The sequence below is a fragment of the Cherax quadricarinatus genome, chromosome 95, assembly GCF_038502225.1.
Source record: "Cherax quadricarinatus isolate ZL_2023a chromosome 95, ASM3850222v1, whole genome shotgun sequence".
NCBI classification, from domain to species: Eukaryota; Metazoa; Arthropoda; class Malacostraca; order Decapoda; family Parastacidae; genus Cherax; species Cherax quadricarinatus.
Genome location: NC_091386.1, coordinates 92,015 through 107,748, shown reverse-complemented (window position 1 = coordinate 107,748; position 15,734 = coordinate 92,015). Strand labels below are relative to the sequence as shown.

Genomic DNA, 15,734 nt, shown 5'->3' with positions numbered 1-15,734 from the left:
CCCCGAATTAAGCCTGAATGCCTTCCACATCCCCCCCCCAGGCGCTGTATAATCCTCCGGGTTTAGCGCTTCCCCCTTGATTATAATAATTTATAAATAGTCGTAATCACAAACTTCAACTAAAAATAATTTCCTCATCGTCAAATTATAATGGAAGATTCTTTAAAAACTAAATTTAAGTAATTTTCCACAACCATTCAGACGCAGATCTCAGATTTGTTTAATCTTTTATATTTAGTTTCATAACTTGCATAAACTCTATAGACAAAAGTATTTGATCCTTCCATTGAAGTTACATTCACTTAATCTCGCATCTTAAAGACCATCTCGACTTATGTCAAATGCTCAAGAAATTTCTTTAATATAATAATATACGTATCTCAAATTATATACAGTGATGGATATAAGCAGGAGTCCGGGGGGGGGGGGGGCTGGCAGGAGTCCGGGGGGGGGGGGGTTTGGCAGGAGTCCGGGGGGGGTTGGCAGGAGTCCGGGGGGGGGGGGGTTGGCAGGAGTCCGGGGGGGGGGTTGGCAGGAGTCCGGGGGGGGGTTGGCAGGAGTCTGGGGGGGGGGGGGTTGGCAGGAGTCTGGGGGTGGGGCTGGCAGGAGTCCGGGGGGGGTGGGCTGGCAGGAGCCCGGGGGGGGGGCTGGCAGGAGCCCGGGGGGGGGGCTGGCAGGAGCCCGGGGGGGGCTGACAGGAGCCTGGGGGGGCTGGCAGGAGTCCTGGGGGGGGGCTGGCAGGAGCCGGGTGGCAAGGCTGCAACTGCTCTTGGTGTTCCTTGATGTTAGTGAGGGGCTCTTGATCTAGGAAATTACATCGGCTCCAGTTCCCAGAATTAAGCCTGAATACCTTCGACGTCCCTTCCCCAACAGGTGCTGCATAATCCTATAGGTTTAGCGCTCCCTCTTGATTATAATAATAAATGCTCTTCTTGGTACCTCTCATAAAACAATTCTACACTACAAACTGATATTAAAACTGCTTTTCAATATACAGTGGACCCCCGCATAGCGAACTTAATCCATGCAAGAGGGCTGGTCGTTATGCGAAATGTTCGCTATGCGAATTAATTTTCCCCATAAGAAATAATGGAAATAAAATTAATCCGTGCAAGACACCCAAAAGTATGAAAAAAAAATTTTTTTACCACAAAAAAATGTTAATTTTAGTACACACAAACTGAAAAAGGCATGCACAATTACATGACACTTACTTTTATTGAAGATCTGGTGATGATTGATGGGATGGGAGGAGGGGAGAGCATTATCTTCTTACTGTTTAGAAGGGGAATCCCCTTCCATTAGGACTTGAGGTAGCAAGTCCTTTTCTGGGGTTACTTCCCTTCTTCTTTTAATGCCACTAGGACCAGCTTGAGTCACTGGACCTCTGTCGCACAACAAATCTGTCCATAGAGCTCTGTACCTCCCGTTCCTTCAAGACTTTCCTAAAATGGGCCATAACATTGTCATTGAAATAGTCACCAGCACGGCTTGCAACAGCTGTGTCAGGGTGATTTTCATCCATAAAGGTTTGCAGTTCAACCCACTGTGCACACATTTCCTTAATTTTTGAAGTAGGCACAATGGATTCCACAACTGGCATAGGCTTCTCAGGGTTAGCCCCAAACCCTTCAAAATCTTTCTTAATTTCCATACTAATTCTCACCCTTTTTACCACAGGGTTGGCACTAGAAGCTTTCTTGGGGCCCATGGTCACTTATTTTCCAGAAACAGCACCGAAAACACTGTAATAATACGAAATATTCCGAGTGTATGCTTGAATGTTACCGCGGAGGCTAGCTGGTAAACAATGGGACGGGCGGCACATGTGAGGCTGGCTGAGGGCCCACATTGGACGCGTCTCGGACGAAGTTCGCTGAGCGGGTTTTTGTCTACTATGCGGGGCAAAATTTCAGCGAACAAAGCGTTCGCTATGCGGATTGTTCACTATGCAAGGCGTTCGCTATGCGGGGTCCACTGTACAGTGGACCCCCGAGTTTCGTGATTAATCCGTTCCAGAGAACCCGCCGAAGGTCGAAATTCAAGAAACTCGACAGTTTTCCCCATAAGAAATAATGGAAATAAAATTAATCCGTTCCAGACACCCAAAAATATTAAAATAAAATTTTTTTTTTTTTAAATTAAGTAAAGATTTACATAATGAAAATCGGAAATAAAGTACAGTGGACCCCCGGTTAACGATATTTTTTCACTCCATAAGTATGTTCAGGTGCCAGTACTGACCGAATTTATTCCCATAAGGAATATTGTGAAGTAGATTAGTCCATTTCAGACCCCCAAACATACACGTACAAACGCACTTACATAAATACACTTGCATAATTGGTTGCATTCGGAGGTAATCGTCATGCGGGGGCATTTAAAAAAATATTACTTACCTTTACTGAAGACTTCTGGGTGGATGGACGACGGGAGGAGCGGATAGGAGGATGTACACTATTGTTTGGAAGGAGAATCTCCTTCCATTAGGACTTTAGGTAGCAAGTCCTTATCTGGGGTTACTTCCCTTCTTTTAATGCCACTGGGAACAACTTGAATCACTGGACCCCTGTTGCACAAAATATCTGTCCAGAGGTCTTTTTCTGGCGTTCCTTTAAGATTTCCCTGAAGTGGGACACAACACTGTCATTGTACGTGTTGCAGATATGGCTTGTTTCAGCTTGGTCAGGGTGATACTTTTTAATAAAACTTTGCAACTCATTCCACATTCTGCACATGTCCTTAATCACTGAAGAAGGCACCTCATCCACTCGCTCTTCCTCCTCCTCTGAAGCAAGTTCCTCGGCTGTGGTCTGATGCTGTTCCAGTTGAAGCTCTTGCAGTTCGTCAATAGTTAGCTCTTCCCTGTGGTCCTCCAACTCTTCCACATCCCTGTCACTCACTTTATTTACCAAAGGGCTTGCACTAGCTTTCCTTGGGTCCATGATTACTTATTTAGCAGTTGCAAGCACAAAAAACAATGGATTATGAAATGTATGAACCTGCGGGGTGAGGGTCACATGTTGGTTAACAATGGCACACTGAGCGTGAATGGCATGGGAGACTGGTTTGGTGTGCGTGGTGACGGGCGGACGGGTACCGGACGGCCGCTGAAACAAGTCTTTTCACGAAACTTGAGGCCAAATTTTTCCAAAAAAAATTCGCTGAAGGTCGAATTTCACAAAAGTCAAGGCTGCCGAAACTTGAGGGTCTACTGTACTACATAGGTACCAATGAATGGTACATTTCTCTTGAACAGTCAACACCTGTACTACTGCAGTCCACTGAGTTAATACACAATATTGGGCTAAGACAAACCTAATACACCTACACACTACCTCTAAATACACAATGCTATGCAATAACAGATCTTCATAATACTGATACTCACATCCTACACTTCTACAACCCCCCCTCCCCCAGGTTAAAACCATGTCAGCTATACCTTTAAACACTAAAATGAACGTACTATCAATAAGTTTGCAATACAAATTATGAACATATATCATCACTGGTTTTGTACATGCATGCACAAGGCTTTCATAAATATCATTAACCGAAATTAATTTAGGTATACCAGTTACAATAGTACATAACAATTGGGTTGGGCAAATATTTTGTTAGTGGGAAGGATTGTGAAGGACCTGCCTAGTATGGGCCAACAGGCCTGCTGCAGTGATCCTCCTTTATGTTCTAATAACAATGGCATATATAACAATTTATGCCATCCTCATCGCACTGAAGCTAATGACAGCTTTGTTACTGATTCTGCACCCACTGAAGGCACTTTATTCTCAGAATAACTTTAAATGCTTATTGTAGTCAGATATTATAATTAAGGGGAGTGCTAAACCCTCAGGGATTATACAGCACTTGTAACAGTATATAATGTGCAGTTTTTATGCATTGTCACATGGAATCCCTCCTCCATGGTAGTTGTCAAACATGAATTATGCAGTAACTAATAGGTAGCCAGGTATATAAGACTTGGTTACAAGCACTAATGGCAGCTTGGCATATCTACAGATCAAACTAGATAAAGTACGTGGTCAGCCTTAAGGTCACTTTGTACATTGCTTGACCATCCACTTGAGAAATATATAGTTAATAACCTACATGTTGCCAATGCACCTTTATTTATTTATTTATTTATTTATTATTTATTTATTTAGTAATTTAAGCATACATACAGAGGTACAAAAAATACAGGTAAGAGCAGCATGCCAAAGCCACTTATATGCATAGCATTACGGGCTGGCTTAAAATTAACTTAAGATTAACTAAGCAATGATGAAATCAGTGATAAAACATTATTGTAAACAGATAACTATAAAACACAAATGAGTATTACAAAGACAGGTCATGTGGTTGCTTGCATTGCTGTACATTCAGTAGAATGGAGTATTCTGTTAGGTAGTGTATTTAAAAAAATAGTTAGATTGGGTCCTAGGTTTAACATTTGTGATATAATTGTGAGTAACATATAGGATATACAATTTATAAGGTTCAGTTATTCAGTATTTATTTGGTTTTGAGTGAGTAAGTGATCTTTGAGAAGAGACTTGAATTTATAAACAGGTAGTGTTTCTTTTATATTTACAGGTAATGAATTCCAGATTTTAGGGCCTTTTATGTGCATTGAGTTTTTGCGTAGCGTGAGATGGACACGAGGAACATCAAAGTGATCTGTGCCTTGTGTTATGGTCATGTGTTCTGTTGAGGTTGGCAAGGAGATGTTTGAGGGGAGGGTTAATATCAGAGTTAAGTGTTCTATTTATGTAATAGGTGCAGTAATAAGTATGGATGTTTTGTATTGTGAGTAGGTTGAGTGTTTTGAATATTGGTGGAGTGTGCTGCCTGTAGTGAGAATTTATCATTCTAACTGCAGCCTTTTGTTGGGTAATTAGTGGTCTGAGATGGTTAATTGTTGTTGAGCCCCATGCACAAATTCAATAGGTGAGATAGGGGTAAATAAGAGTGATAAAGGGCCAGGAGGGCTGACTGTGGAACATAGTACCGTATCTTCGATAGTATGCCTACAGTCTTGGAAATTCTTAGAAATTTGTTGTATATGTGTGAAATTTGAGTATTATCGAGGTGGATTCCTAGGAATTTTCCCTCTGTTAGCTTTGTGATAGGTGATCCATTTATTATGTTAAGAGGGACATCTGTAGCTCTGTTACCAAACTGAATGAAGTAGGTTTTGTCAATGTTTAGTGTAAGTTTTAGTCCTCATCCAGGTAGATATTTTCTGTAATTCGGTGTTTACAGTATTGGCTAGCGTGACTGGGCTCGGGTGAGAGAAGACGTATGTAGTGTCATCTGCAGAAAGTGTGGGTTTGAGTAATTGCGAAGCATTTGGTAGGTCATTTATGTATAGGAGAAAGAGAAGAGGGCCAAGGACACTTCCCTGTGAGACACCAACTGTAATTGGTTGTGCGGAAGAGCTTGCCCCATTTGCGTACATATATTGGCTTCTGTTGCTGAGGTAGTTGAGGTAGTTGAGGTAGTTGAGGTAGTTGAGGTAGTTGAGGTAGTTGAGGTAGTTGAGGTAGTTGAGGTAGTTGAGGTAGTTGAGGTAGTTGAGGTAGTTGAGGTAGTTGAGGTAGTTGAGGTAGTTGAGGTAGTTGAGGTAGTTGAGGTAGTTGAGGTAGTTGAGGTAGTTGAGGTAGTTGAGGTAGTTGAGGTAGTTGAGGTAGTTGAGGTAGTTGAGGTAGTTGAGGTAGTTGAGGTAGTTGAGGTAGTTGAGGGAGTGCCCTCTTATACCATAGTGTGACAATTTTACGTGGAGCAAGTCATGGTCAACTGTATCAAAAGCTTTACGTAAGTCAATGAAGATCCCCAGTGGGACTTCTTTTTTCTCTATTGCAGTGTATATATATGTTCTAGCATGTGTATAATAGCATCATTAGTATTTTTATTAGGCCTGAATCCAAATTGGCAGGGGTTGAGAATGTTTTGGGAGATGAGGTAGGAGTAGATTCGTTTATGAATTAATTTTTTGAAGATTTTTGAGAGGGTGTAAATTGGATATTGGCCTATAGTTATTCAACTCTGTTTGGTCTCCTCCTTTATGGATCGGGGTGACCCTTGCTGTTTTGAGAACTGTAGGGAATGTGGAGGATTCAATGGATTTTAGTGTTGCAATGATTGGTGATAGTACTTGTGACTCTTTTTTGTATACAAAGGGTGGTAAGGTATTTAAATCTCCTGCCTTGTTTTTCAGTGCGTTGATAATAAGGGAGACTTCGTATGGGTCGGAGCTAGGAACAGCGTGTTCGGGTAGTTGCCAGTGAGGTAGTCATTTGGTGGAGTATCTGAGCTTAGGATTATATTGGCAAGTTTTTGACCTATAGTGGAGAAGAAATCATTGAGTCCGTTTGCTGTTTCTGTTGATGGGAGTTGGGGTTCATCTGATTTTGCTAATTTTATTTCGCTATGTCGTGATGTCTTTTTTGTTCCCAGAATTTCTGACAGGGTCTTCAAGGTGTTTTTTATATCACCTCGTAAGTTGGATAATCTGTTCTCATAATACAATTTTTTTGCCCTTATCAGGCTGGTTAGGATTGACAAGTAACGTTTTGTTTGGTCTCTGGTTATGCGACCCATTCTGTACTGTTTTTCATATCGGTGTTTTGTATTTATGGATTTGAGAATGCTGGGTGTTAGCCAGGGACTGTTCAGTCTCTTAGTTGTCATCTGTTTAGTTTCTTTAGGGCAGTGCTTGTTATAGAGGTATTGGGTCTTTTTTAGAAAATTATTAAAACATTCGTCAATATCTGTATAGATTTCTAGCTGTGTATGCCAGTCAATGTTTGTTACTGCTGCTGTTGTGAAGTTATTAATGGCTGCCTCATTGTGAAGTCTGAAGGTGACTTTAGTAGTGTCTTGGGGTATTTTACCAAGAGTTATGAGGAAAGTAGGGTAGTGGTCTGTGGTATTATCTGTAATTATGCCTGATTTTAAAGGGGATATGGTGTTGGTCCAGATGTGGTCAAGTAGGGAAACACTAGTCTCCGTAACTCTTGTAGGTTTTGTTACTGTTGGTAGCAACAAGCAGTTACTCATTGTGTTTGTGAATTCAGTAACGTGTGGGTCCTGGTCTTGCAGGAGATTTGTATTGAAGTCACCTGAGAGTAGTAAGTGATCTTTGTTCATGCGTGCATCAGTTATCATACTTCCTAGGTTTTGACTAAATTGGCTAATGTTTGACTGTGGAACTCTGTAGATGTTTATCAATGTGAGAGGTTTTTGTAGGTATTTGGATTTGAATTTAGCTATTATATATTCCCCATGTTCATTCCTTGTGCAAGTATTAGTGATACATTCTAGTTGGTCTGAGTAGTATATAGCAGTGCCACCCCCTTGTTGGTCTGGCCTACAGTTGTGTATGGCTGTGTAACCAGGAATGGCATAGACATCTGTAGTATCAGGCTTTAGCCAGGTTTCAGTTAGTGTAATGATGGACATATTGGCATGCAAGGAATTTAGTAATGCTAGGAGGTCATCATAATGCTTGCTTAAAGATCTGATATTGTAGTTAAAGATAGTTATGTTGTTGTTGGCTCTGAGAAGTGCCTTTGATTGTTCTGCTGTGTAGTAATTACAGTAACTGTTTGAATCATTTAAGTCATTAAATAAGAGGTTGGTATCAGGATCAATGCTTGTAATCATAAGATTTGTAGTGAATCTATAGTTAGAATTAAGTAAAAAATAAAGTAAATATTCTAAAGCTAAAAAAAAATAGCACCTGAATTATTTAACAAATGTAAAAATGAGCTAAGGTAGTTTTTTAAAGCTAAAATAAAGGAGACAATATAAAAGGGACTAAAATAATTTGTGGTGAACAAATAGTGATGATCAAATAATGGAGCTTGGGAATATGATAGTAGGTAGTACTTTAAAGGTAATTCTTTAAAGTTAGAATTATAATATAAAATTATAATATAAAAGGGACTAATGTAAGTTGTGGTGAACAATAAGGTGGTAATCAAATAATTGCACTAAGGTCTAATATAATGACTTTTGTGGAGTCTGTTTTGAGCTAGAATGAGCTATAGTACAACTAGATTTAATCTAATAATATAACAATACAAATTAAAAATAGCACCAGTCTCTCACTAGTAATTGCAATATGGTCTAATATAATGAATTTGGTATTGACTATAGTACAACTGAGTTTAATCTAATAATATAAAAAAGGCACAAGACTCTCAATTGTAATTGCACTAAGGTGTTATATAAGTTGTTTACAAGAATTAGAGTATAACTAGATTTAAATTGACAAGATAAAATATGCAAGTTAAGGTAGCAAAAGAATAAAAAAAGTAGAAAAAAAAATGAGGTAGTTGGTACTAGTTGGCAAAAGATAGTTAAGGGCCTTGAATAATAATATAATTGAAAAATACACTAATTGCACACACACAATATAGTCACTAAGATATGAAAACAATCTTAGAGTAGGAATTATAATACAAACTTATAATATAAAAATACAAATTGAAATGGTACTTGCAATTGCACTAGTCTGGTATAGGTTGTTGACAAGATCAAGAGTATAACTAGATTTAAATTGACAAAATATAATTCACAATTAAAGTACCAAAAGAATAATAGTAAAAAATAACAAGGGTAATGTCTTGGTTATAATATGATAGTAAGATGGTAGAAAGGTACACAGGTACAAAGGATAATATAAAGGTTGGAGTTGAATATACAAACTTGAAAATTTGGCAACAAAATGTTATGGGAAGTATAAAATAATGTTTAATGTACAAAAGTAAAATTGACTGGTAGTAAATATGGTGTTTAATAAAATTTTAGTAAGTAATAATGATTACAAAAAAGTGAAAGTAATGTTTATTTCATTCAATATTGCACTGGTAGTTTATTTATTTATTTAAAATTTGAGCACACATACAGAGGTACAAAAAAATAGATAAGAGCAGCATGCCAAAGCCACTTGTACTATGCATAGCATTACGGGCTGGCTTAAAATTAACTTAAGATTAACTAAGCAATGATGAAATCAGTGATAAAACATTAATGTAAACAGATTACTATAAAGCACAAGTGAGTATTACAAAGACAGGTCATATGGTTGCATGCATTGTTGTACATTCAGTAGAATGGAGTATTCTGTTAGGTAGTGTATTTAAAAAATAATAGTTAGATTGGGTTTTAGGTTTAACATTTATGTGATGTAATTGTGAGAAACATTTAAGATATACAATTTATAAGGTTCAGTTATTCAGTATTTATTTGGTTTTGGGTGAGTAAGTGATCTTTGAGAAGACTTGAATTTATAAACAGGTAGTGTTTCTTTTATATTTACAGGTAATGAATTCCAGATTTTAGGGCCTTTTATGTGCATTGAGTTTTTGCATAGCGTGAGATGGACACGAGGAACATCAAAGAGTGATCTGTGCCTTGTGTTATGGTCATGTGTTCTGTTGAGGTTGGCAAGGAGATGTTTGAGGGGAGGGTTAATATCAGAGTTAAGTGTTCTATGTATGTAATAGGTGCAGTAATAAGTATGGATGTTTTGTATGGTGAGTAGGTTGAGTGTATTGAATATTGGAGTGTGCTGCCTGTAGTGAGAATTTGTCATCATTCTAACTGCAGCCTTTTGTTGGGTAATTAGTGGTCTGAGATGGTTACTTGTTGTTGAGCCCCATGCACAAATTCCATAGGTGAGATAGGGGTAAATAAGAGTGATATAGGGCCAGGAGGGCTGACTGTGGAGCATAGTACCGTATCTTCGATAGTATGCCTACAGTCTTGGAAATTTTCTTAGAAATTTGTTGTATATGTGTATGAAATTTGAGTATTATCAAGGTGGATTCCTAAGAATTTTCCCTCTGTTAGCTTTGTGATAGGTGATCCGTTTATCATTATGTTAAGAGGGACATCTGTAGCTCTTTTACCAAACTGAATGAAGTAGGTTTTGTCAATGTTTAGTGTAAGTTTGTTAGTCCTCATCCAGGTAGATATTTTCTGTAATTCGGTATTTACAGTATTGGCTAGCGTGACTGGGCTCGGGTGGGAGAAGACGTATGTAGTGTCATCTGCAAATAGTGGGTTTGAGTAATTGCGAAGCATTTGGTAGGTCATTTATGTATAGGAGAAAGAGAAGAGGGCCAAGGACACTTCCCTGTGGGACACCAACTGTAATTGGTTGTGCAGAAGAGTTTGCCCCATTTGCGTACACATATTGGCTTCTGTTGCTGAGGTATGACTTGAGGTAGTTGAGGGAGTGCCCTCTTATACCATAGTGTGACAATTTTACGTGGAGCAAGTCATGGTCAACTGTATCAAAAGCTTTACGTAAGTCAATGAAGATCCCCAGTGGGACTTTTTTCTCTATTGCAGTGTATATATGTTCTAGATTGTGTATAATAGCATCATTAGTATTTTTATTAGGCCTGAATCCAAATTGGCAGGGGTTGAGTATGTTTTGGGAGATAAAGTAGGAGTAGATTCGTTTATGAATTAATTTTTCGAAGATTTTTGAGAGGGTGTAAGTTGGATATTGGCCTATAGTTATTCAACTCTGTTTGGTCTCCTCCTTTGTGGATCGGGGTGACCCTTGCTATTTTGAGTACTGTACTAGAGGTTATATGGCAGTACAAGGTAATTAAGAGTACTCTAAGATAGTAAATGTGGTATAAAACAGGTAAAGGTAATTAGACAAGTAATGGTTATTAAATGTCAAAAATGTTAAGAGTAAATTGAAATTATAGTAAAAATGATAATTATTAATTTTAGTAAGTAATATCAATTGATAGTATTTAAAAAATATGAAGTAATAATATGGACAGAGAAAGTATCAATTCAGCTAATGTTTAAGCAAACAATAGTAAATAAGAAAATTACACAAGGTGACTTATGCTTACTAGTAAAATCACAAAATGAGGTAGTTGATTATTTAATTACTAAGAGATTGTACAATGAAATTTGAACAATAATGGAGCAAAACATTCACTACACTACGTAGGCTTTTAGGTTGGACATTTAGTTATTCTCTGTAAGATTAGTATCCCTGAGAAATCGTGATAGATTATTCTCGTTCGTTATTGTGTACAGTTGACCTACATTTGTTTTCCTAACAAGAATTTTCCCATCTCGTGTGAAGCATTGGTGTATTGTCATTATTCTCCCGCTTAAGTTTTCCGACTCTATAAAGGAGGTTCTGACATTTTTTGGTAAGACACTCGTTTATGTACACCTCTTTCATTAAGGTTTATGTATACCTCTGAGAATAAGTATAAATATCCTAAATTACTTGCAACAGATAGGACAAATTGTAGATATAAATTCAGAAATACTCCTGTTAGAACTTTTTGAGCCTAGCTCCTAGTCCTTTCATGCATACTGTCCACAGGATGAACATGGATGCACACTGAACTAGCTGCTTTGGAGGCAAAATAAAAATAAACCTTCAGTGACCAGTATTATATCCTTCATAGACTGTCTTGTTGGAACATCCCTTGTACACAACTTTCCTAATATGAATCCTAGTCCTGGCTTTCTCTGTAGGTGCCTTCCTCTTTAATTACATTATCAAAGGCACCAAACTTCAGAGCACCTGTGACTTGACCTGGTCTTTCTCTCTTGACCTTTCCTTTCTGCCTTTTTTCTTCTGCCTAGATGGATACTGTGTCCAGTGTAGCACATGTTTCCAGCATTACAAACTTGTGCCACACTGCACTATTCCTATCATGTGCATTAAGGTTCAGGGGGCTGGGGTTATGCAATGTGGGGGCTACCTTTCTCAGATTGCTGTTACCAAAATACACCTGACTCGGAATTAGGAAGTCCTGACGTTGGAACTTTTACTCATCGAAAGGACTTTAGACTTGACAGTTCGCATGAAAAATTATTAAAGATCAAGCATAGTATGTTATAAACTTGTTCGGTAAGTGCGTGTAGGCTGAAAAAATATTCAGTGAATGTTTTATTTTTTAATAGGAAAGAGATCTGACATGGAAATTCAACATTACCTGCGTCGCACTCAAGGCAACATGACTAAGACGCCGGTGGCTGTGGGTGTGTTAACACATTCTATGGCAGAGCAACATAGTCTTCCTAACACACCATACAAGGTGATAATACCCACCTCAGTCTACAGATAGTTATGGCTAATTGTGCTCATTTAAAAGCTTCAATTAAGCATTATTAGGCAATAAAAATACAATAAGAAGTATGAGAAACTGTTAAATAGGTTAGTTTCAATTTATTGGTAAGAACAAGGCTATTTATAGGAAACTGCTGAAATCTTGAGTTAGACAGCACCTGGGGAATGGTAGACAATCAGGTTAGATTCAAGGAAGAAGGAAAGTTTAATTGCTTGTCTCGCATGACAGCAGCAGTAACAGCCTGGTTGATCAGGCTCTGATCCACCAGGAAGCCTGGTCACAGACCAGGCCGCGGGGGCGTTGACCCCCGGAACTCTCTCCAGGTCTCCTGACCAGCATTAAGGAATCCCATTGAAGGAAAGGGGGATGGGGAGTAAGGATAAGATGGAATCATACACTGATGACTGGGTTGGAAAGTGGTGATACATGTGTGGCTTCTCAAAGGTACATGGGAAAGGGTCACTTAAAAGAATCTGGGGTAGTGTTAGGTGAGATTACATTTTGCAATACCTTGTGATGCTGGATCATAATACTATAGGGGGTCTCGCCATCTGTGCTGGATCATATTGTAGTGGGTCGCCTTACTGTTGGTGTTTATGCTTCCAGTGCTGGATTATAGTGTGGGGTTTGTGCCCCCCCCCCCCTGCTAGGTAACCTATAATTCTTGTATTGGAGACACCTGGCTGGGGAAATAAAACTGAACTTATAGTACTAGAGTTCAGGGGAAAGTGGGTGGAGGAAAGTTTAGACTGGCAGACAGTTAAGATAGTGACCCTTTAAAAGGGATGGGAGAGGATCTTGGCTGGTGTGACCCTAAAGGGTGGGGGGAAGTGGAATGCTTAGTCTGGTTACCTTCAATGGGATGCCTTGATGCTGGCAAAGGGTTCTTGATTGAAGAAATTCAAGCTACTCCTTTTGTCAGTTTTTTCCCATTATCCATTATCTCGATGGATTTACCACTTTTCCAAGAATATACACTGAAAATAAACTGGAAGAGGTACTGACAATAGTATTTGTTTGTACTATGTTGATTATAATTATGGGCAAATATTAAACCCATAGGAGTTAGTTATCAGTGGCTGTAAATCATCTTAAAATTACTTTCAGAGGGCAGTTGCTGATATTGTGAAATTGCTTAAAAATGAGACCCAGAAGATGAACTTAACCATGGAAGACCTCCTGCCTCCAGTGGACCAGCCCTACTATCAGTACAGGTCAGTGGATGAGCTGTGCTGCTGCTGGTACAAGTCAGTAATCATACACAGTTAGGTAAAAGGACACTTGCAACTAATGCAGTTATTTACTGTGGTAATGTTTTGCTCCGCAGAAGCAGCATCAAGCTTAAGTTCCTGGAGAGCGAAACGTTGCCACAATAAAATGTTGCAACAGTTGCACGTCCCCCCCCTTTTTTTTTAACCTAACATTGTCGACAATTCTGCCAACATTATCATACACCCTAAACTTACTCTTGTTCCCTCCTTCCTCCTCAGCCTCTGAAGTTGTAGCATTCTTCCACCTAGCACTGATGTAAATTTAGACTAGTACCCCTACATTGAAGGATTTAGTGTTGAAGGCCTCTTTAGTCTTATTATAATCAAAACTAAGTGCTAAACACACCAGTGTTATATAGCCTCTTGGTCTAAAGAATTGGAACTATCCTCTTTCCTCAATTATACCTGCTTAATCTCTTCCTGCATACAGTTTTCTAGGTGCTATATGACCCAGGCAAGTGTTTACCAATGAATATTTTAAAGTAACTGTCACTGTAATAGAAAACTGTTTGCAGTGGCAGTGTTCCTGGCTCTTGTTCAGAGGAAACGGAGTGGTTGGTATATGAAGTAGAGATGAACACAACCTCTGAACTGCTACACACACTCAGGATGCAGTCAGACGTGCAATCTTTCTTTGACATGGTTCAAGCTTCCTCCGATATATTTTACTCAAACTGGTGAGTAGCATGCTAGTATAGTTTGCATGGTTATGCCCCTTTTCCCCATCTGAATGAAGCACCTTGATGCCAGGGAATGTCTTGATTGAATGAATTAATGCTGCTGCTCTTGCATCTTGCCACTGATAACTCAAGTTTTCCCAGGTGCTGTATGACTTAGATTTAGTAAGTCCATACTAATTCTATTAGTTATGATCAGAAGTTAATTTGATTGTGTATATACATTACAAGGAGGTAGATTATAGACAGCAATTGCCCAGGGAGGTACTACCGTCCTGCCAAGTGAGTGAAACCGAAACCTGTAATTGTTTTACATGATAGGATTGCTGGTGTCTTTTCAGTCTCCTAAACCTGCAAGGTTTCAGGGACATCTTGCTACTTCTAGTTACTTAGGTCATAAGACACATACATGTACAAGCATATATACACACCCCCTCTGGGTTTTCCTCTATTTTCTTACTAGTTCTTGCTTATTTCCTCTAATCTCCATGGGAAAATGGAACAGATTCTTCCTCCGTGAGCCATGCGTGTCGTAAGAGGAGACTAAAAATAAATATATACATATATATTTAAAAGTAGAAACTTTAGTTTTTCATTTTGGTTCACCTGGCCTCTGGGATACTACCAGTTTGTTGAAAGGACATATTAACAACTGCAATTGCTTATTTTAACTATTTACAGGAGTGGAGCATCAAATGGCATTAAACTACAGGCTGCAAAGATGCAACCCAATGAGATAAATGAAACTTCATCAGAAATGGAAACTCCTGAAGCTAACAAGAATGTCATGGAGCCTGCAGAGGGCACACTTAGTATCCTTATGCCAGTATCGAATACAGTGCCCATTTTCCCAGAGGCAACTCTTGTTGCATCAGAAGTTATTAGCATGAGCCTTCAGAGTGTTGTACCAGAGAGGACAAGAACCCAGAACACAACTTTACCATTTTCTACTTCAAGAAGCACCACCCATTCCAATATTGACTCGTTAGAAAAGGCACCATCAAGCAATGGCTCGAGCACTAACCAATTAAACCAGGAAATGTCACATACTGCCCCATCAAGTGAGCTACAGACCACTACTTCAGTACACACAATTACCCCAGTAGACAGTGGGCTAGAAAGCAATTTCAACATGCATGCAAATGGCACATCATCAAGCAGTGGGCTAGAGAGCCCTTTAGTGCACACACAAACTACTGAAACACTGGGTTCCCAAGGAATGGCACCAGTGCCAAAGCTGTTTGCTTTTGTTGGAGTGATTGTAACTATTTTTTTTATATTATAGTTAAGCTGCATTGTTTTTATGCCTTTTATTAAAATTACAAATGTATATTTTCTTCCAACCAATGGATAACATTGCTTGATGGCAAAATTTAAGTACTGGATAATGTCCCTGGAATTCAAATTTAAGATACCTTGATGCTGAAGTGCTCTTGATCACTGGCATTAAAAGTACTCTTTCCTATTTGGATTTGAACTTAATCACAATTTTTTTTAATAACTGGGGGGGGAAGGGGGCAATAATCAGGTTGACATCATTCTCTATTTGATAATTTTGGAGTCTTCCAGGCTGGAATAACGTCTGAGTAACCATCGTTGCTGCTGGGATATACAGATAACCCAGTGGTTAAGTTGGAGACTAATGCATT

General features: G+C 38.9%; 1 protein-coding gene across 2 annotated transcripts in view; it reads left to right on the top strand.

Annotated features, from left to right (window-relative positions):
* Nucleotides 1–15,385, top strand: part of LOC128703912 (probable serine/threonine-protein kinase dyrk2) — a 30,093-nt gene extending 14,708 nt beyond the window's left edge. The window contains exons 4-7 of one of the 2 annotated variants that reach the window (XM_070104811.1): nucleotides 11,971–12,104; nucleotides 13,245–13,351; nucleotides 13,924–14,085; nucleotides 14,767–15,385. In XM_070104811.1, the coding sequence (XP_069960912.1) occupies nucleotides 11,971–12,104; nucleotides 13,245–13,351; nucleotides 13,924–14,085; nucleotides 14,767–15,370 (1,007 nt within the window). In that variant the 3' untranslated portion in view covers nucleotides 15,371–15,385. The remainder of the gene's footprint in view (nucleotides 1–11,970; nucleotides 12,105–13,244; nucleotides 13,352–13,923; nucleotides 14,086–14,766) is intronic. The other variant, XM_070104812.1, reaches the window with a different exon arrangement.
* Nucleotides 15,386–15,734: the final 349 nt, after the last annotated feature.